This window comes from Lagenorhynchus albirostris, chromosome 1, assembly GCF_949774975.1.
Source record: "Lagenorhynchus albirostris chromosome 1, mLagAlb1.1, whole genome shotgun sequence".
Classification (NCBI taxonomy): domain Eukaryota; kingdom Metazoa; phylum Chordata; class Mammalia; order Artiodactyla; family Delphinidae; genus Lagenorhynchus; species Lagenorhynchus albirostris.
In genome coordinates, this window is record NC_083095.1 from 75159625 (window position 1) to 75182842 (window position 23218).

Below are 23218 nucleotides of genomic sequence, written 5' to 3' on the forward strand. Positions count from 1 at the left end.
CAATGAGATAAATGTGATGTAGTTTTTCAACCTGTTTTGTAATTAGAAAGAAATAAGGTGTGGGGGCGCACACACACACACACACACACACACACACACACGATCAGATAGCCTAGGCTGGTAGGTAGAGGGTGGAGAAATTCTTTAGAGGATGGAGAAATTCTTCAAACTCAGAAATTTACTGTGTGTCTTAATCCTGAGCAAAGCTGAGGAGGGAAAAATAAAAAATAAGATTTGTGGGGAGTATAAAAGCTCAATTTCGGATATGTTGACTTTGATATGATCATGGGGCATGCAGATGGAGAATACAGGTTTAGTTCAAGCTATGAGAGTCCCTGGATGGCAGTGACACAGAATATCTGACCTGTCCTATATAACAACAGGGTTGTGAGAATTAAATAAATACATGTGAATGTACTTTACAAAACTATATAGCATTGTGTACCTCCATTATTTTTATTACTATTTTGAGAATTCCAGCTTATAGCATCATTTCTGTGTTTCTTATAGGCAGATAGAATAGTATTTTTTTTCTCCAGAGAAGTCAATGATTTTTCTATGTTCATCTTACCCCAACTACTTCCCCCGACCTCTGCACAGATGCTGAGGTTTGAGGTTTCTGTAAGCCTCTCTCTGCTGCTCGTCTCACTGTGGACCACTGTAAGCGCAGAAATACTTTGCAGCATCCTCCAGCTGGGAGTCTGAGATCCTGAGACGGAAGGATTTGGCTTCTTTCTGGAAGTTCACAGAGTAGCGACTGTTGGTTGCATTCTGTTGCTTATAAGCTTCTTGGCCAATAATGAAAATCATCTCCCCGCTGGGAGGCTGTTTGTACCACAGCAAATAATAATTACTCTCACTAGTGCTATACGTACAGTCCAGGGTCACTGTGTCTGCCTCTTGCACAGACACTTCTGGTTGAGGTTGAGTGACCATTTGGGCCACACTGGATCCTGTGGGAAAGAGGAGAGAAAGGACCACACTGGGTGTCACATGAGAGAGAAAGCAGGCAGACCAGCCCAAACTGGTTCCCATCCCCACCCACCTTTCTTCTGCTTGATCCAAACCTCAGCAGAACATATCAGCTTTCACCTGGGCTCTCTGAGGCAATGCATTTACTCTGCTATTCATCTTCTCTCGTTTCACAGCCCCATTAGATAACATTATAAAGAAAGACCTAAACCTTCCTTACCCAGACAGGTGGAGACCAGGACTGCCCGCAGCAAGCTAACAAATATCATGCTTACAGCTCTCCCCTGCAGGCTGAGAAGTTTCCTGCTCTGATCTGGGTTCCCCTCTGTGCTCCGCGGCCCTCGAGCTTCAGAGCAGGAAATGGTATGACAGGTGATGGGTGACTGTCTCACTGACGAAAGTTTTCCCAATACTTTTTGGTCTCGCTTCAGGAACTAGGCTATTGGTTGTAATTTCAGATGAAAGTGAAAACCGTTTTCTGAGTTTTTTTAACTTGTAGGGTGAAAATAAAGAGAAGAGGGAGCTGGCAAATTTATTCTGCTAAGACCTAATCTTGGAGAGAAGAATGGGGACCTGGAATAGTGGACAGAAGTGGCAGAGTTTTATTTGCAACAGTGGCAAACTCTATAATTTTTCTTTGCATTAAAAAAAATAAAAATGACAAAGCAAGTATAATATAAACAATTATGGGTGATAAGAATACACCTGTTATATTAATGTATTCAATTTTTTAATAGTTTTACAACTTCTGAAAATAAAGAATGAGAAAAAAGGTATATGTTTGTGCCTGAAAAGAGCATGGACTAAACTCAGAGTAAGTGGAAGCAGATCATGTAGTGTCTAATTGTGCTTATATTTTCCACGGACACACACAAAAAAGAGACCTATTTTTTTTAAGAAGTTCTGAAATAACTATTGCAGGAGTTCTCATCAGCACCGAATTGCTTCAAACAAGTCATATTAAGAGTTGCTCCCATCACTCTCATTCCATTTTGAAAAAATATTGTGAACAAGGAAAAAAAGACCTACTGTGACTCACCAGAAGTTTGTGTTTCCAGAGGAAGTAACAGGGTTGCAGTCCCCAAGCCAAGAGTAAGAATGGGGTTCTGCTACATACTGGGTACTGTCTGACAGCACAGGTTCTCTTGTAACAGACGTGGGTGGCTGAGTCTTCTCACTGATAGAGATGCGCAGGCAATTGTAAGAGTTGGGACCAGCCCTGAACGAGGCTGCTAAAATCTCTGTGCCCCTAAATTCAGTTTGATAGCAATGGAAGAAGGAGCAACCAGAATTTCTTCTAGATCATCTCCATCTTTGCCCCATGATTTGAATTCCTGTATCTTGGTTTTGGATTCCCAAAAAGTCATCTCTAATACAAGGACTTGTGTATAATTAGTTTATATGCAGGTGATTCTAGGAAACATTAGTAGGAAGTGAATCAGAGAAGGGAAGGAGGCCAAGACAGGGTATTGTCATCAAGCCGTTACTACTATGGGCAATTGGAGCTTAATCCAGCTGGGTAATTCTGGGAGATGGTATAGCATACCCATTGGAGTTACCCCAAATGAGGCATAAAGGAGCTGGAGTAATTCATAAACTCATTACCCATCATGGCTTGAGGGATGCTTTGGGGACATCAATTCTCTGGCACATCTGACTTGTCCTGAACACTGGCCACATGCTCTCACGGTCAGAAAATAGTCCTCAGAGTTGCTGGGATTTTCAGGGTGTAGAGGTGACTGTCAGGGTATGTGAGCAGAACACCAGCAGCATCTGTACAGCCCATACCTTTCACTGCTGAGATCCACTTGTGCTCTATGTTAAATTTACTCAGAACACTAGTTCTTTAAAAAAAAAGTCAATAGAAGGATCAGTGGGACAAGTTATAATTGCTACAGTTGATTCCACAGCCATAATTCATATTTATTATCTTCCATCTATTATATCACTCATTCTTGATTCTCTTTCACCTTTGACTAATACTTCTATATCTAGACTTCTGTCCCAGGGAGGTAACCTAGACCTTCATCCCTGAGGGGCCTGAGCACCTGGTTATTCTCCCCTTATCAGGCCATAGTTGCTACAATTGCCTGTTTACAGTAATTATGGTCATGAAAGTGCTAAAAGTCATCCCGGTGAATCCCCTGAGTTTTAGTCCTATTTTTCCAGCTCCCAATAGGCAGCAATAGCCCTAAATCCTCATGATAATCAAGATAGATTGCCCCTGCCAGTGTAGTAACTCCTTTCTTGGCCTTCTGGTCTTCGGACGTGAGTATCTCCAAATGACCAGGTGGTACATGTAAAGTTTGGTTTCGTGAAAACTTCTCTGTTTCCCTAATAGAAATACCCTCTCCTTTCTCTTCAAAAGGAAACAGGACCTCTAGTCCAGAAGAACCTAGAATTATGAGAACAGGAGACACACAATATCCAAGTGAGTCACTGAAACTGGGAGTTGATGGGGAGATAGCCCTACTTCCACTCCTTGGTTCCCAGGTCCATGCATTTTATCTAACAGGAACACAGCACCATCCTGAAGAATAGTTCTCCAGCTTCTCAGAGCACTACCTCTAAGCTGGTGCTTTAGTTGAGCCTTTCAGTGGTCATTCCAATGTTCTATTAGGCTAGTGGTTTGTGGATAATGCTGTATGTAGTAGATCAGCATACTCAATGGTCACATGCCTGTTGTCCCAACTCTTTGCTATAACTTGGGTCTGTTGATGCAAAGGGATGTGAAATCCCTTGATTAATCATAATGATCAATCAGGCACTCTGAGCCCTCAGGTTATGCCGCTATGTGTGGCAGTATGGAAGGGAAGGCAAACTCATACCCAGAACATGTATTAACCCAATAGGAAAAGATTTCTGCCACCTCCAGGGTGGAAGTGTCCAATGTAATCAACTTGCCAGCAAGTGGCTGGTTGGTCTTCTTGAGGGGTGATTCCACATTGAAGGCTCCCTGTTGTATCTGTGGCTGACAGGTTGGATATTTGACAGCAGAAGTAGTTAGGTCCGACTTGGTGAGAGAAAACCCGTGCTTCTGGGCTCACGGAGAACCTCCATGCTGTCAGCTTGGCTAATCTGTCTACGGGTCTGTTGTTCAAGCAGTGAAGTGGACGAAGACAGAGGCTGGTGACATCCCCTGGTTGGATCATCTTGCCATGTGGTCACTCGATGCTTCCTCATAGTGGACACTCCCTGGGGAGCAAGGATGTGAGACGGTGATCCAAACACTGTGTGCCTTCACTTGCTGCCCCTTCAGTTCATGGTCACTCCTAAATGTGACTCTCCCTCCTCCCACCCCAGCAGACCGTAGAAAAGAGCAAGATGCTAGGCCAGGGGTCACCAACCCCAGGGCCACGGACCAGTACTGGTTCGTGGCCTGTTAGGAACCAGGCCACACAGCAGGTGAGTGGTGGGCGACCGAGCAAAGCTTCATCTGCTGCCCCCCATCTCTCACGTTACTGCCGAAACTGTTCCGCCCCCCGCCCCATGGAAAAATTGTCCTCCTTGAAACCAGTACTTGGCGCCAAAAAGGATAGAGACCGCTGCTAGGCACTTTTAAAAGTCACCCCTTTGACTCGTCTCCAGACAGCTGGTTGAAATTTTATCCTCTTCTAAGGAGGAGACAGATTTGCCATCATACTGTGGTCTCCTTTCACTCTGTCCTTTTCTAAACTTTTTACCATTTTCCCTCAGGTTTTGGTACTTGGTCTTCTACCCCAGTCTTTTCAGAATGTCAATGTACATTTTCTTTCACTACTGAATTTGATGGTTCCGGCTTTTAAGATTTTGTATTCTTGATATATTTGTAAAAGTCTACAAAGGAGCTCAAAGGCAAGAATTTTACTGTTTCCTGCCTTCTTTAGTGCTCTCTTCTTTCTGATATTAAGCCTCAGGTTTTTGAACAGAGTTAGGACTTCACACAGAGAAACAAAATATATTAGATGGTGTTTGAAAACACTATCCCTCTGCACATGGTATTCAAATGGAATATTTGACACTGTTATACAAAGCTCCTCCTATTTCCCTTTGCTCAGAGTGCAAAGTCAGCGCCCTGGAGCCCTTCAGGCAGGAGGTGCAGGCTTAGCAGGGTTTAGGTGCGGGACGCAGGTGTCTGAGCAGCACTGTGCACTCGTTGCACATAAGAAGGTGGTTGTGTCGTTGAGCTGGGAATCCTTCACGTGCAGGGAAAATTGCTGGTCATTTTTGTTAAGCCTGGCTGTGAATCTTCCACTGATCTTCTCTTTCTCACTTGAAAACAATTGTATCAGGGAGTGGAGGCCTTCCCTGGGATCCTGCGTAAACCACTGGAAGAAATCAGCAGCTCTGTCTGTGTAACTGCAGTTCAGTGTGAAGCTCTCGCCTTCCTTGACTTTCTTTTCCACCAGTGGTTGTCCATTTGACCCTGCTCAGGAGGAGTGAAAAGATTTTCATACATAAGAAACTTTAAAAAAAAAATTCATTGAGCTGTGTGTATACTCATAATGTATGTACTTGTCTGTGTAAATGTTACCAGTTAATAGAAAGTGTTTTAAAAGTCACTTAGGTTATTCAGATTTTTGTAATCTGTTTTCTTCTTGGTGTTTTCGTTTCTTCTGTCTCACTGAAGTTTTTTCAAAAGCATTTCAGCTTATTTTTGTAATTATTTGGCTTTTCCACACTCCTCCAATCGGGGCTCCTTTATCTATAAGTGCACAGTAGAATCACTTGGGGCACTTACGAAAAATGCAGATTTCCAAATTTCATTCTCAGAGACTCTGCACCACCTTTTCTAGAGTCAGGCCTTGGTATCTACAGATTTTGCCAAGTGCTCAAGTGGTTCTGAGGCAAGGTGCTTGCAAATTATCTTTGGAGAGACACTGCATTGGATGTGAGTTCTTTAATAAACTGTATACTTCGCCAAAAAAAAAAAAAGAAACTTTTTTTTTTTAAATAAAGAACTTTTCCTATTTGTTTTAGAAAATTCCTTAATATAAACTCTGGATTGTCCCCGAGATCCCCCCTAAATTTCCTTACCAGAGTTGCCCCATTTCCCTGGCTTGACCCTTCCCCCCGCCCCCCCTTGTCCTCCCCACTCACAGCTTAGCTGCACACACAGGAGCATCAGTGAAGCTTGCAGGTGAGGCTCCATTCCTGCTTCTTCCTGGAGTCTCCGAGGATTCAGTTTGGAGGCCTGAAACGGACCATGTTCAATTGTTCTAGTTCGTTGTTCTAGATTTTTCTGCTTCTTTTGGTTTGGAAGCCCCAGTGATCTTCACTGTGTTTTCACAACCAATCAAAATCTCACTTGTCGCAAAATGCATCATTGAATATACTCACTCCTGCTGCTTCCATTCACATAGTTCTAGTTTCCAGCCAGTCACTTCTGTCAGTGAAGCACTGCCCCCATGTAGTCTGAACTTTTAAATTGAATTTTGTTTTCATTTCCCTTAATAAAAAGAAATTCCTTATGTTAAATTAAAGGAAGATAGAACATACAGAGAGGTGGAGAGTGAACAAAAAAGAAAGGAAACAAAACATAGTGTCAGAATGTTCTCTAGTGATGACTGTCTTAATATCCTTAGTGCCTGGAATTCCCTTCCTCACTCCCCTCACCTATAAGGGATCAGTGCATGTGCTTTGCCTGTATGACTCTCTGTACTATGTTCTGAGGGGCATAAATAAAAAGTTGAGAGAAGACCTGATTCTTTCCCTTAACTGGTTAGGGTCTCCTATGGCTTTGTTGTATTTCTCACTCTGAACAATTATAAATTAGCTAAAAGAGTTAGGCCTTTTCTAAGTTCTCTATATAAGTATAAAGGAGGGAAATACAGTATCTTTCTTTTCATATGTTCTCAGATGTGAGAGAGCAACCTCGTATCTGGCTAACTCTGAAAATGGTAGTACACTTGCAAAAATCTAAGTGTTTCTTATATTTAGGTCTGGGCTTCTGTGCAAACTCTGATAATTTCTTATATTTTACATATTAGGTATACGAAACCCTGTTTTGCGATCTTCTATATTACAGGAAGGATTAGGGACTAAAGAAGAGGAGAGGTTAAGGAGGAAAGTTCTCTTCTAGTCTTTGCATTCAGTCCTTACCCTGCTGATTCTAGGTGCTACCACTTAACCACATTTTCTCAGCTGCATTCCCTAGCTAAAGGCCTGGCCCTGGCAATCTATCCCCATCCTTCCCTTCCTTTATTTCTTCTTGTGGGCCTGAGGTCTGAGAGTCTGTGGTGAGTAAAGAGCTGTGATCTTCTTTGATGTTAATTTTGGGTATTAGTCTTCCTCATGTATGAAATTACATGAAGTAGGGAGACTGCTTTTTCTAGCATTTTCCTGAAGCACAGTGTCATTGTACCTCAGCTGGGAATTAAATCCCTCTTGGAGATGTAGGGTCCAAGGTGAACTGTGCTATGTCTTTCCCAACCCTCTCATTTCTGCTTGAGGAGTAAACAGCAGACTTGGGGTGGCCACTGGGGGGTCTGGCTATTTGTCAACTGATACACTTTCCTGGGAACATGATTGCTCTTTTTCTGAATAAGAGCATTGCCAAATCATATCAAATCTGGAACCACAAAAATGTTAGCAGAATTTCTAGATGTCTTAAGATTTTTTCTCTCCTAATGAGGATACTTAGCAGGAATATTCCCAAAGAAGGGAATTTTAGTTTGGGAAAAATAGAAGGAATGGTTACAATTGTTTGGAAGAAGTAACATTTACAAGAGAGTTTTACATTTGCATGGAATTTTCTCTCTCCTGTCACACAGATGGTGATTTCAACATTCCAGGTCAGAACCAGCAAGAATGTATCTAGTTAAAGGTGATAAGTGATTTTCTCAAGCAATAATAGGCAGCCAGCAATAAATGCTGTGTCTGCTACGTCAAGTTTATTCAACTTAACCCTGTGGGGATGTTTAATAAAATGTACAAAATAGAATCTGCTATTATAGACATTTCTCCAAAGAAGATATACAGATTGCCAACAAACACATGAAAAGATGCTCAACATCATTTATCATTAGAGAAATGCAAATCAAAACTACAATGAGGTATCACCTCACACCAGTCAGAATGGCCATCATCAAGAAATCTACAAACAATAAATGGCGGAGAGGGTGTGGAGAAAAGGGAACCCTCTTGCACTGTTGGTGGGAATGTAAATTGATACAGCCACTGTGGAGAACAGTATGGACGTTCCTTAAAAAACTAAAAATAGAACTACCATATGACCCAGCAATCCCCCTAGTGGGCATATACCTGAGAAAACAATAATTCAAAAAGAGTTATGCAATGTTAATTCAAATACACCCAAATATTTGATTTCTAAACTTAGAATCATATTTAAAGTAATATAGAAAACTAGAAAAGACAAGTTCAACAAACATATTTAGCAGCTCAGTGTATGTGAATGGAAGCTGGTGTTCTGTAAGTTTACATTTAAACATCGTAACAAGTATAAATGTTCATTTTCATAAAAAAAAAGAGTCGTGTACCACAATGTTCATTGCAGCACTATTTACAATAGGCAGGACATGGAAGAAACCTAAGTGTCCATCGACAGATGAATGGATAAAGAAGATGTGGCACATATATTCAATGGAATATTACTCAGCCATAAAAAGAAATGAAATTGAGTTATTTGTAGTGAGGTGGATGGACCTAGAGTCTGTCATACAGAGTGAAGCAAGTCAGAAAGAGAAAAACAAATACCGTATGCTAACACATATCTATGGAATCTAAAATAAATGGTTCTGATGAACCTAGGGGCAGGACAGGAATAAAGACACAGATGTAGAGAATGGACTTGAGGATACGGGGAGGGGAAAGTGCTGGGACAAAGTGAGAGAGTAACACTGACGTATATACACTACCAAATGTAAAATAGATAGCTAGTGGGAAGCAGCTGCATAGCACAGGGAGATCAGCTCGGTGCTTTGTGACCACCTAGAAGGGTGGGAAAAGGAGGGTGGGAGGGAGACTCAAGAGGGAGGGGATATGGGGATATATGTATACATATAGCTGATTCACATTGTTACACAGCAGAAACTAACACACCATTGTAAAGCAATTATACTACAATAAAGATGTTTAAAAAAAAAGTGAGTAGCTTCATCACTGGCATTAGAGCTAACAAGAAAAGTCATATGATCATTTCCATTGATGCAGAAAAGGCCTGTGACAAAATACAGTATACATTCATGTTAAAAAACACTTAGAAAAGTAATTAATAGCTAATTCCTTAACATAGAAAAATGCATATGCCACAACCTCAGAGCAGCACCTACTTCTGGGGAAATGCTAGAAGCTTTCTCACTAAAGTTAGGAGAAAGACAAAGATGTCCACTACCTTTACCACTATTTAGCATTGTGTTGGAGCTACTACATAATGCAGTCGGCCAAGAGAACAAACAATTAGAAGCATAATAATTGGAAAGAAACAGGTAAAATATCATCTGCATATTTGCAGATGAAATAATGATATATCAGAAAACCTAAAAGAAGAAAAGCCACTATCAGAAGACAGGTAAACAATAATTTAAAAGCAGCTTTTATATCATTCATATGCAAAAATAAACAGTTAAAAGAAATGTGGAAGAAAAGAGCACATTGTCTGTTGTATGAAAGTAAAAAGAAAGAGAAAGGAAAGAACATTTTTTTTTTTTTTTTTTTTTTGCTGTACACGGGCCTCTCACTGTTGTGGCCTCTCCCGTTGTGGAGCACAGGCTCCGGACACGCAGGCTCCGGACACGCAGGCTCAGCGGCCCTGGCTCACGGGCCTAGCCACTCTGCTGCATGTGGGATTTTCCCGGACCGGGGCACGAACCCGTGTCCCCTGCATCGGCAGGCGGACTCTCAACCACTGCGCCACCAGGGAAGCCCCAAGAACATTCTTAAGTACAAGTTAAGACTAAGCAGATAGGTCAATTAAATGGAGTAGCAAATCAATAATTAAGCCTAATTGTATATGGAAATTTAGTATATGTTAAAAGATACTATCTCAGATCAGTGGGGAGGAATGAGTTCTCAGAAAGTATATTGTTACAAGTGTGTTAGTGAGAGTGTCCCATTTTATTTTACTTAAAAATTTTTTTTTCTTTATTTGTATTGTATTGTATTGTATTGTATTTTTTCTTTATTTGTATTGTATTGTATTGTATTGTATTGTATTGTATTGTATTGTATTTTTGGCTGTGCTGCAAGGCATGTGGGATCTATTTCCCTGACCAGGAACTGAACCCATGCCCACTACAGTGGAAGTGCAGAGTCCTAACCACTGGACTGCAGGGAATTCCCTGTCCCATTTTAGACCAGTAGCCTTTAAACTGGGATTCCTATATTCTTGAAATTATATGAAGGTTTGCCAAGGTTTGTGCAGGCATAGATAATTCTAATGGAATCTAGTCGTGTGTGTGTGTGCGTGTGTGTGTGTATGGCTTTGTGTATTAGAATTTTTTTTCCCTAAAACTGCTTTAGAACATGCTTGAGATCCAGATGTCAGGCTTCCTCTTTCCCATTTCACTTTCCACTCTTAACTTTCCCTTAAAAAAACCTCCACCATTCTGAATCTTACTATGATACATTGCTCCAGAGTCTAAAATCTCCAGGGTACCAAAGAAGTAAGCAATTCATTGGCTCTTAGCTTCTGAGGGAAAGTCCTGAACAGCTAGGCAAGAAATATTGCAAGACAGGGAGGTGTTTTAACTAGGCAGCAACCTCGAGACAAGATTCCTTGATCTTATCTATCTATCTAACTATCTATCTATCTATCTATCTATCTGTCATCTTAGAATTCAAAAATGAATTGGTGGTCACTGAAACCCATCGTGTAACATCATTGTTTGAATTGAAAAACAAAGTCAAACTTTTTATGAGAAAAAAATAAATCTTATGTGGCAGGTTTGTTTGACAATGTGGGGTATGGGAGAAACAGAAGAATTAAGGAAGAGTCCCAGGATTTCTGGTAAGGTGAATTATATTGCCATTTTTTTTTGAGATGGAAAGGAGTGAGGGAAGAACCTATGGGGGGAAATCAGGCCTTATGTTAAGGATATGTTAGATGCCAATTAGATATCCAGTGTAGATGTGACATAGATTACAGTATATATGAGCCTGGCTTTCAATAGAGAAGGTTGGGATGAAAATGTAAATTTGTGTGTCATCAATGTATAAATAGTAATTAAAGCCATATCCCTAGATGAGATTGTAGGGGAGCTAAAGCTTTACCTGTTCCCTCTTAGGTTCTCCATCTGGACCTGAGAAGTAAGTTGACATACAACAAGTTAACAGGAGAAAAGCATAGAGATTTTATTTAATAATTTTTACATGTACATAGGGGTCCTCATAGAAAAATGAAGACCCAAAGTGGCTAGGCTTAAGTGCTTTTAAACTAGTGGCCTGTTTTGGGGTGGCATGTGCTGAACCCCTCCAAGATCATTTGAAGAGAATAAATGTTTGAGGACTGAGCTCTGAGAAAACACAACATGTAGACACCAGCAAGAGGAGGAAGATGTAGGAAAAGGAGACTGAGCAGGAGCGGTTTGCAAGGAAGAAGGCAAACCAGGAGAATGTGGAGTTCCAGGATCCAGGCAGAGATAGTGTTTCAGGGAGAGAGTAGCCATAATGCCACATTCTTCGGAGACACTCAATAAGATAAGGAATGGTAATGCATCATTGGATTTGTGGATATAAAACTCACGGGTGGGCTTCCCTGGTGGCGCAGTGGTAGAGAATCCGCCTGCCAATGCAGGGGACACAGGTTCGAGCCCTGGTCTGGGAGGATCCCACATGCCGCAGAACAATTAGGCCCATGAGCCACAACTACTGAGCCTGCGCATCTGGAGCCTGTGCTCCGCAACAAGAGAGGCCGCAATAGTGAGAGGCCCGTGCACCGTGATGAAGAGTGACCCCCACTTGCTGCAACTAGAGAAAGCCCTCGCACAGAAACGAAGACCCAACACAGCCATAAATAAAAACATAAACAAATAAATAAATAAAATTTAAAACTCACTGGTGACCTCAGCAAGAGTGATTTCAACGGAATGGTAGGGATGAAAATCTGACTGTAGTGGGTTCAAGTAAGAAAAGTGTTAGGGAGTAGAGATGATACATTTAGAATACTTTTTGGAAATGTTTTTTTATTGTGGTAGAAGTCACATAATATAAAACATACTATTTTAACCGTATTTAACTGTACAGTTCAGTGGCACTAAGTACATTCACATCGTTGTGCAGCTCCTACCATCATCCATCTGCGGAATTTTTCACCTTCCTAAACTGAAACTCTGTCCGCACTGAACACTAACTCCCCATTCCCGAGACACAAGGAGCAAAAAGACTATAACCTGTTTTTACCCACTGAACCACTAATTCCAGTTCTAGGATGCTGTTCTAATAAAATGATGAGAAATTCAAATTCAAATTTTTATTTAAAGGCATATACCATAATGCTATTTAAAATGGTGAAAAACTGGAAATAAATAATCAAGATATCCCCAAACAGGAAAATTATAAAGTTAAGTGTGATATATCTATGGTGTAGAATAGTAGAATAATCAATTCAAAGTATGAATACAAGGTATTTTTAATGACAAAAGTGAGTGTTAATAAAAAGGACGTAAAATTGTCTCTATGATGTAACAATGTGCAAAATTGTGAAAAAGATAGAAATAAGTAAAAATAATGAGTGTCTGTGGCAGAGTTGTGGATGTTTTCAGTATTTTTCTAATTTTTTCCCATCAGAAATTCATAAAACATACATAGGATTAACCTGGTTCATATTTACTATAATGAAGGTAGACCAGTGATGATCTGTATCTACATAACTGTAGTTATTTTAACTGAAAAATGCTTCTAAGTACCGTAAATTCAGCTCATAAAATAGTACAAAACCAAAAGGCTCCCCCCCACCTTCTTCTGTATTAATTATGGATCTATTTGTTGTAAATGACAGAATCTCAACTCATGCTGGCTTGTTCCCAATGAGAGTATTTTGACTTTTGCCGTTCCAGGCAGAGCTGGATATATAGGCTCTGATGATGCTCTCAGATCTGTCTTTCTTCATATCTCTGCATTGTCTTTCTCTATATTTTAGGCTAAGGTATGAATGATGTTCCCTAAAATGGTCCAGTGATTAACTTCCACAGCTCACAATGATATGGCAGCTCTACTGTGCAGAAAAAAACCCCACGAAAACCACAGATATCCACTTATATGAATCTGTCTGCAAAGCAGATGTGTTCATGGCTTGCATCTTTGTGCTTACCCTCTTTTCCACAATGGTTTCTAGCTTTGAGAGTCTGTGAACCTATTCTAATAACTCTTTCAAATTTCAATGTTAATGATAGATTAAAGCAAATCTTGCATAGTCCCTTTTGGACAAATCTTCTCTGTCCATGGTCTATTTTTATTTCCTCTCCCTTTCTCTTAAATTCTTCTTGGTCTCTTCCACCATTCAAGACCCCAAATATAGCATTACCCAACATTCAGTTGTATATAGTATATAGCATTACCCAACATTCAGTTGTATATAGTATATAGCATTACCCAACATTCAGCACCAGGAAAACTTTTCCTTGATGCAACGATGGTGAGTGGGGCTATTCTAAATCTATGGGTTGCTTTTCTGGGATGGATCATAGACATTTGATGAAAGTAAAATGTACAAACATTGACTGGAAATTTCCACATCTCTCACTTCATCCATCACTGAGTATTACAGAAAGTCTTTTATTCGATAAGATAGATTTCTCTTCCTCATTCTTCTCAGTTCCTACTTTTGAAGAAAGCCTTTCTCTTTCTGAACGATGTGGATATAAACTAAATCACCAAACGGTGGAATAACAATTTTAGTTTTACTACGGTGTTGCTGTCTATTTTTTATGTGCTTACTTGATTCTCAACCCTGCACCATTTAATAGAAAAATGGAGCTATAAGACCCCTAAAAATTTAGTATATTGCTGCCCGAAGAAATATCCTTTTTTTAGGTACACCAAACCATGCTCTTCTAATAGTGAACCAAATTAGACAACAAACATGTTTGTGATGATAAAAGGAACAGTGGGGGTAAGTTAGAAATTAGCCTTAATGTTGAAGGACTATCTGTCTGGCTTATCCTTATGGCAACTCAGTACCCTGAAGAGCAGGGAAGTAGATGGGAACATATCTAAACTATACCAGTACAAGTACTGAGGAGGGCAAAATCTCACATGTATTCAGGAGTTATTTTCAGTGAAAATCATGCAAGGGTTTTTGCAGCCAGATGAGGAAGAGAACAAAGTACAAAGCAAAGCAGAATGTAGTTATTTTTATTTGTTTGGTCTGTATTATTTGATTTAAAAGTTTGTCCTTTACGGGAGGTTAATGAACGCAGAGAAGCTATTAGTCTCCCCCTACGTCTAAACAAAACTCATGCTGCAAAGTGATCATAAAATTGCAACACATTGGGAAAGTGTTTAGATTTTTCCTTTCCTGCAATATGGTGATTAGTTGGTGGTAGAATTGCTCAGGGAAAACGAAATTTATTTATTCATTGAATCAATCATTATGGAAATGCAGTTTTTCTATACATTTAGAAGTGTGCTTGTAAAAGTAAATCTTTGATATTATCTACCAGTTGAAATTTAGATTAATAGCTCTTTCTAAAAAACAATTTCAAGATATTCCTTAATGTTGCTTATGCTAAAGACAGGTAATCTCATGACATGTTGTATTTTTATCTGGAAAGAAACCCAGTTGTGAGCTGTGCGTGGCCCTCTTGGATGAACTACTGCCTCAAGCTAACATTTCATATTATCTCAAAGTACCATCCAATAAAAATTGTCCCTTTCAGTAATATTAAAAACTTTTAATTTCCTAAACTCTTCTTGCTTATTGTTTCTTGATCTTTGCTCTTAATAAGTTTACCCTGCTTGGAATGTGTTCTCCTACCATTGCCCTCACTTAAATTCCTACACATGCGTCAAGTAAAAATTCAAAATCCAATTTCCGTGAATTTGGAAGTGATTTTTTTTTTTAATCTGTGGTGAATTTTACAAGCTTTTTGGTTGTTCAGTTCTTTCACGGTATTTTCCCTCATTTAAAACTTAAAATTCTTAGTTTGGTGCAAAATCATAATGTTTTGTAATTGTTTCTGCAGATCACTGGAAAATGGACATTCCACTTTTCTTTGACTAGTTCCTGTAGTGAGGAGTATTTTACACCTCAAAGCAGTCTGTTTTGTTTCGAAAAGCCTCTAATTGTTCATTTTTCCTTATAGGGAGCTGAAATTAGTTTCCATACAAATTCTAACCATTGGCTATAAATGTGCCTGTATATATGGGTATAAATATTATCAGCCATTCATTATTTCAACCATTGTTCAGTGAATGCTTATTGGTAAAAAACAAATTGGTATCTTCATAAAGCTTAAGTCTAATGAGAGAGATATTCCTATGACTGTTAGGTAGTAAGCTCTTTGTGTACAATCATCATTCGTAAAATATTTTTATATTGCCTAATGAAGTGTGCAGAAAGGAGGAAACAGAACAACTTCAGGTATGAATTCTGAGAAACATCATTTTGTGTGAAAGTGAGTGCCTCCTTCTGTGGGGTTGTGAACAGACTGAACGTGGGCGGGGTCCCCATGATTACAGAGCAGAAGGTGGAGTCTGAGCCTATGACCTGCACAGAGATATGTTCTTCTTAATGGTTGGAACTCTCACTCTTGCTGCGTGTGTGACTGTGTTAAAAATAGAAACCGCTCCCTCATGGCACTTGTGGACTGGGGATGCTGCTCCACTTTCTGTTGGCTCTCTTCCCTGTTCAGAGAGAGGAACAGACACAGAATACTAGACATCAACTCTCCACTTATTCAATGATTCATTTCATTTTTTCCAACTTTTCTGGAAACAAGCAAGCAAAATTTACTTTTAAAGGACTAAAACAAGACCTGAATAAATGAAGAGGCATATAATATTCTTGGGTAGGAAAACATAATATCCTAAAATGTCAGTTTCCAATGTGATTCCAACCAGAATCCCATTTGTTTGAACGAAACTAAGTAAGTGAGAACAAATACCTTGGAATTGTCAACTATATTTTGGAAAAGAATATTAAGATTGGGTTTTCTTTTTATGACATAAAAACTTACTCTGAACAAAACAGTACAGTATAGGCACAGCATTCTCAGGTGTCACTGACAAGAAACCACCCACCAGCCTCAAGACCACTGAGAGCACTGAAATTAAGAAAACAATAGTCTTTTCTTTGCGAAAGAGAAATCTAAGATGCCCATGAGAACCAAACACTTTCAGGATTCTGTATTCTCTGTACTGTTTGCCTTCACAGAACATGCCAACATCCTGAAAATAACATAGGCTGAGACCCTGAGTCTTTAAGCTACTAAGTCTCAGGAGATTTGTGTTCAGCTCCCACTGTAGTCTTAGTCACTGTGTCACTCAGAGCACAGAAGTACTTGGCCGAGTCTTTCCAATGGGCTGATGTTTTCCTCAGGTGGAAGGACTTCTCACTGCTCCTAAATTCAGCCTCAAAACCTTTGATACCTGAGACAAGGCTGTTTCCAGATGTGTACTTCAGGAGAAGCTGGAGTCCTTGATTGGGGTACTGTATGTACCAGAAGAGATAGGACGAAAAAGAAGTTGAGTAGTTGCACCTCAGCTCCAGACGGGCTCCTTCAGAGACAGTGATGTGGCCGTCAGGCTGGGTCACCGACTGGGCTCCGGCTCCTCCTGAAACATCAATGCTGAATCAATGAACTCAGCCAGAACAAAAAGTCTCTATTCAAAGTCAGTCCAAAGCAATGTTCCATGTGTAGACAAGAGAGTAAAATGGAACAGTACTCACTCAGGAACAGGAGCACCTCAAGCATCAAGGTGAACACCAAGGTCATGGTGGAGCAGTGAGGAGGCAGTGAGCTCCTTTCTGGGAGATTCTCCACAAACAAAAGTCTGATGACTGGTGGACTTGAACCCAGGTTGCTGTGAGGTTGAGAAGGAATGACACAGGATTTAGATTTCTTCATCTGATGGACGTTGTAAGGTGTGTTGGGAGAGAGGCTGTCTTAACAAGACTGCCTGCCTCTGGTGTCTGAGATGCTTTACATGTCATTGTGCAAAAAGTGGTGTCAGAATATCTCTTTAAAGTGTAGGGAAGGAAGGTTTTTGTGCGATTATTCTGATCTTATATAGAAAAACCATTTCCAGTTTACACAACAGCCCCCTCTATTGGTCAGATAGAGAAAGAAAGAGCAGTTCACAATTTTTGTGAACCTTCCTCACCTCCTTCCTGCCAGGAACACAAAAGTCTCCGAAAGGAGTGGCAAGCACTACAGAAAGTGGCTGCTCTGAATGTGGTCTGCAGGTGAGTAGCGTCTGCATCACCGGGGAGCTATTCTGAATGCAGAAGCTCAGGCCCTACCCAGACTTCCTGAGTCAGAATCTGCATTTTAATAAGATTCCTGCGCACATTAGAATTTGAGAAACACTTGTCTAGATGAAGGAGGTAAAAAAATACCTTTTGGATTTAATAATAAAGAGATCATTGGTATTTCTGAGAAAAAATAGATTGGTTACAGGAGAGGCATGTATGAGTTTGGAGGAATATTAAATATTTTTTCAGAGGAGCATGCTTGAATATTTTAAATGATGGGAAGAAATCAGTAGCAAGAAAGTACTGAAGAACCAGACCATAGAGTTTGGACGATCAGTGGGCTCAGGTGCCAGAGAAGTCAAAGTGAATGGAGTGGGTGAAGCGTTTGGACAGAGGCACACTATTTAAAAGGAAGAGAGATATCTTTTTTATTATTAGGGGAGGGAAAGTGAATTATATGTGTAAAAGCAGGAATGTTTCATGTGGAAAGCAGAAGGTTGAGGAAGATTCATTTAATGATATGAGTTGTCTTTACGCATAATGATATGAGTTGTCTTGACTCATCATAAGGTCCTGGGTAAGCTGTACTAAGAGCGAAGAGAGTCAAAGGAGATATCGTAAAGTATAGAAATGGTATGTTATAAAAACATACAGAATTTTCACGCACCATTTCATTTACAATTGATGTTAAAAACCACGAATATATGGAGACAAACTTCTGTATGGCTGTGTTGATACATATGCTTAGATTGGGACACATTGTCCTCCTGGGATGATGGTTTAAGTAAGAACTAGGTGTAAGAGTGGGAAACACAGCCATGTGTTGGCTTGAGGGATATAATGAAGTAGAAGTATCTTCAAGTGTTCCCGTAGTGGAAGGTTTCCAGCCCACTCATATAAACCAGCTTCACAAACCAGCTCTCATTAATCAGTGCACTTGTCAAGAGTAAACTGTGGTCAAGCTGTAGGCAGATCTTCTGAATGGTTCTTATAAGTCAGGGACAATAATAACAGCTGGGATTAAAGAATAATATGTATGGGCCCCCATCCTTGAGGAATTTGGACTAGTGAAGATTTAAAACCAAAAAATATTCTTAGCATAGTAGATATGTGCTCTTACAAAACTGTGTACAGAACACTAAAAGAGGGAGAGGGCAAATAAGTATAATATATGTAACCTGGAAAATCTTTTTAAAAGTAAATGTGACATTTACTGGGTCCTGAAGATTGAATAGGATTTTGCCAACTTGAGAAAGAAATAATATTTATAAGAAGAAAATATGAGAGTGAGTTCATTTGATATGGCTGATGTTCAGAAATCTTTGCGTAATACTGGGGAGGAAGATGAACACTTACTGGAAGTAATACTGTAGATGGCCACATAAACCTTGGTTTTTACTTTTGGGTCATGGGGAGCCATAGAAGGTCCTGAAATAGAACAGCAATCTAATCTGATGTGTATTTTAGAATGATAACTAAAGGGATAGATTTGGGAAGTAAGAGCTCATGGATAGGGGATACATTTAAGAAGTTATTCCAACCAACTCAGTGAGAGATTATGAGCACCTGGACCTGGATAGTAACAAGGCAAGTAAAAAGAGGTGGTTGGGGCTTCCCTGGTGGTGCAGTGCTTGAGAGACCGCCTGCCAATGCAGGGGATACGGGTTTGTGCCCCGGTCCGGGAAGATCCCACATGCCGCGGAGCGGCCGGGCCGGTGAGCCATGGCCGCTGAGCCTGCGCGTCCGGAGCCTGTGCTCCGCAATGGGAGAGGCCCACGTACCGCAAAAAAAAAAAAAAAGAAGGTGGTTGAATGTGAGAAATATTTACAAGACAGAATTGATATGACTTCATATATCAGTCAACTTTGAGTAGGGCAATGCTCAGTACAAACAACCTCACAATGTCAGTGGCTCACAAGAACAAAGTTTACTGAGTTGTCCATGGTATGTTAGCTGTGGGTCAACTGCAGTCCCAGCACTCTGAGGCTCTGCTCCTGGATACAGGACGATTCCGTTCCGCTACTATGAGTTATCTTTCCATTCTGGACCTTACGTCTTCTTCACATTATGGATAAAAGCTGAAAAGACAACCACTACCTGGTAACTGCAGGGAAGAAACAAAAGAAGACATGCCATGTGAATATATTTAGTTTTAGCTATGATATAACATACTTCCTATCCACTCACATTCCATTGGTCAAAGCTGGTCACATTGCCGTGTCCAAAGTCCACAGTGAGGCCAAGTATAGAAAATATAGTCCAGCTAAAGATTAGCATAGTAAGGGTGAGAGAGCATGAATAGTCAACACATAATACACTCTAATACTCTTGGAAATGAGCTACATGAGAGTGAGCTTATAGGGCACTCGGATGTTAACTCCCTTACGGAAAAGAAGGTATATTCACTTCAAAATCTTTAAGAAAGTTTTTTGTGAAAACCTAGGAGAAATCAATAAAAAATTATTTGCTTTTCCCATTTCTCTTCTTTGTTCTTTTTTTTGTGTTGAAGAACATGCCTTCAATGAAGCAGGATGTAGCAACGAGTGGTGAATATTACCCTACTTTAATCAGATTATTTTAGAAAGGTTTGAGTAACTATCTAGTTCACTTGGAATCATGGCAAAAGAGGAGGCTAGGAATCTGATTCAATGATATGGCCAATATACTGGTGGGAATGGAGGTGAGTGATGTGTAATGACAGTCCTGTTAGTTGACGGAGGTACAGTGACTGGAACTCTTGTTTATCTATCATTGCATTTCCCCCTGGTTATAGCAAAGACTGTAATTCATTGAATTTGCCGTTTCCACCTCACACATGGCTCTTTCTCAGTGCTGGTACCAGAGCAGCACCAGGTGCAGGCTTGGGCTGCAGAGGCTGAAGGGCACTGTGTGCAGGCACAGAGAGACGTGGCTGAGTCTTCAGCCTGGGATCCTTGATGTACAGGCAGCTGAAACCCTCCTTAGTATTCAGAGTGATTCTTACTTATCCTTCCTCCTTTTCATCCTCATTTACAGTCATTAAAACAGGTCCGTAGGGCTTTTTCCAGCTTCCCATCTATACCAGTGTAAAGCATAAGAAGAGCTGGAAGGGAAACTGCAGGTGAAATTGGTGCTCCCTCCTTCCTGAACACGCAGAGATGGAGAAATCTGTTCCACACTCAATATGCTGCTCATTTCTGTTCAGAAAGGCAGGGTCGGACATACACTGATCTCTCTACACAGGATTCATTGTCTTCACACGTTCCCAGATAGAACCTGGAGTTACGTGACTACAACCCCTCCTTCTCCATCACTGCCACATACTGTTCAGAATGTCTTCAGCAGCCCCTGGACTTAAGGCCAAGATGAAGTCACAGGATTAACAATGGAGCTGGCAAAGGATTCCTCTCCATTTATCCTGCCCAAGTATCCTCAGCAGAGGAATATTCTTCTTCAGAAAATAGGATTCTGCATCTGGTTGCCCAGCCAAAAAGAGACAAGACCCCATACAAGGCCTAGAAACACACCAACAATTTCTGACCTAGACTCAGTTTCCTGTTACTCAAAAGGAGGGCTCAAACACTGCTTTCTTGAGACCAACTTCACAAACAGTGAGGACATCCCCCATGAGTCCACAGCACAAAGAGAGCTGACAACCATTCAGAAGTGGGCTGCCCCATCGTGCACTGCAATCATTCAACTTGAGAGAGATTGGGATGGCAATTTGTGGCAGGAAAAACACTTCGGTTAGGAATCTTTTATACAGACTTTCAACAAAATCCTCATATTATAAATGTGCACACATACCATGTGCTAAATTATCTATTGCTTTATGTACATTGTTCGAATACAGAAATCACACAATAGAATTACTATCATTCCCAATTTACCAACAGGAAAACTAAAGCTGAAAGAGATTGAGGAATTCACTCCAGGTCAAACACCTGGTAATAACTAGAACACATATCTATCTGGTAAGGGGTCCATGGTGTTTGGAATCTGCCACGCCACTTACATTTTGTGATACTCAGTAAATGTTTTAAATGGTAGAGAAGATACGTTCTAAAAATAACAGGAGTCTGCTTTTTGGGTTTCTTTCTACTAGCCAAAAAATGGAACAACTTAAATGTACTGAATGACTCCATTTACATGAAATGTTCAGAAAAGGAACCTATGGAGATATAAAGTAGATCACTGGTTGCCTGTGGCCAGGTATCGGAACAGGGATTAACTATAATTGAGCATGAAGGAGCTTTTTGTGGTGATAAAAGTGTTTAAACCTAGATTATTGTAATGGTTTCATAAGTCAGCTAATTTACCAAAAATCACTGAACTGTACATTCAAAATGGATGAATTTTGTGGAATGTCAATTTTACCTCAAATAGCGTTGTTTAAAAGTAAAGAAGAATTATGTTCTATCTTGCCCGTGTCACAGTCCAGGAATAATGCTAGTTTGATTGAACATACGCATATTAGTTTAAACAGTCATCTTGTGCCCAGAATGTCCTTAAGAGATCTGAAAATTATGAAAGCAATACTCTCTGTTCCCTGTGAGCTTAAAAAACAGCTGGAAAAAAAAAAAAAAGACATCCAGGGGAAATTTAACAGTACAAGATAGCAGTAATTAAGATTGTTCAGAATCTAAATGTACTTCCGGAAAATTGGCAGTGTAAATTGACTATATAACCTTCTTTCCAGTGAACAACTGAAATAAATAAAGGAAAGAGCATGGGGAAGGTACTAAACTCAGGGAACAGTACCTTCCACACACTGAAATAGTGTTCTGGAAAGTGGAACAGGATTGGAAGATATCTCAATGGCTAACCTCTGACTTTCCTTCCCAAGAAAAGAGATGCCACTGTGGTTAATAAAGGAAATCGTGAAAAACCTCATTAATGTCTCCCAATTTAGAAGTGCAAAGGCTGAGGTTAGGGATGGACTGCTAGACAAACAGAAACTAGTACAAGTAAAGTTCCTTTTTTTTTTTTCCTCCAGATCAGACCACTTGATGAATAGGATAGTGTGGGTATGACCACACCATCATAAAGCCTACTTGCTGTGAAGCGTATTTCTGATGAAAATACTGATCCATTGAAAAATTCACCTGGATATTGGAAGGTATGTATCCAGAACAAGACAGGCATACCTCCAACAGCCTTGACATTCATGCAGCTAGTAAGGTAGAATCCTGTAATCTACAGCAACCCACCTTACCTGAACTCGAGGAGAAGCCAATTGATCACTAGATATATTGCATAAATCAAATCTTAGATGAAGTGACTTGCAGGATATACATATTGACAGTTCTAGATAAACACACAAAGATTAGTCCAGTTTAAGCTTTTATATCAGTGTTTGAATAGCATGGACTCTAGAAATAATTTTATCTTTTGTACATTTATTTTATATACACACACACACACACACACACACACACACACACACACATATAAGTTGAGCCTCCTGCACTAAGTATTGTTCACTCATAGAGGATTCTGTAGTGAAAGGATATAAAAGGCCTACAGTGCGGTAGGAGGAGGAAGAATTGAATAAATGAATTTTTAAAGAAAGATAATTATAGATAGTGATTAGCACTTATAAAAATACAATATTGTATTGAGATAGAGAGTTGCTCTTGGGGTGAGGGAAGGCATCTGCTCTAGACAGGGTATGGAGAGAGGGCTCCACTCCGACACTTATTCTGTAACACCAGACAAGGTATTGAACCTCTCTCATGTTCAATTCCCTTTTCTGCAAGTAGCCAGTATCTTTCTGGGGGTGCTGGGCTCAGCACTGGCATTCATCATCTCATTCACTTCTCATAAGAACCCTGCATGGTAGATTCTGTCAATATCCACATGGTAGATATGAGGAAATGGAAGCATAAAAATTATTAAGTCATTTTCCGAAGATCA

At 40.1% G+C, this 23218-nt stretch overlaps 1 protein-coding gene across 2 annotated transcripts in view; it reads right to left on the reverse strand.

Annotated features, from left to right (window-relative positions):
- The window catches only part of LOC132518105 (T cell receptor alpha chain MC.7.G5-like), a 357885-nt gene that overhangs the window by 267300 nt on the left and 67367 nt on the right, over positions 1–23218 (reverse strand). Inside the window, exons 1-2 of one of the 2 annotated variants that reach the window (XM_060146120.1) lie at positions 16799–16942; positions 16385–16683 (exon numbers count right to left, since the gene is read on the reverse strand). The exons of the other annotated variant lie outside the window; for it this stretch is intronic. Of the exons in view, the coding sequence (XP_060002103.1) occupies positions 16385–16683; positions 16799–16844 (345 nt within the window). The 5' untranslated portion in view covers positions 16845–16942. Of the gene's footprint in view, positions 1–16384; positions 16684–16798; positions 16943–23218 lie in introns of those variants that run through there. 2 annotated transcript variants of the gene reach the window in all.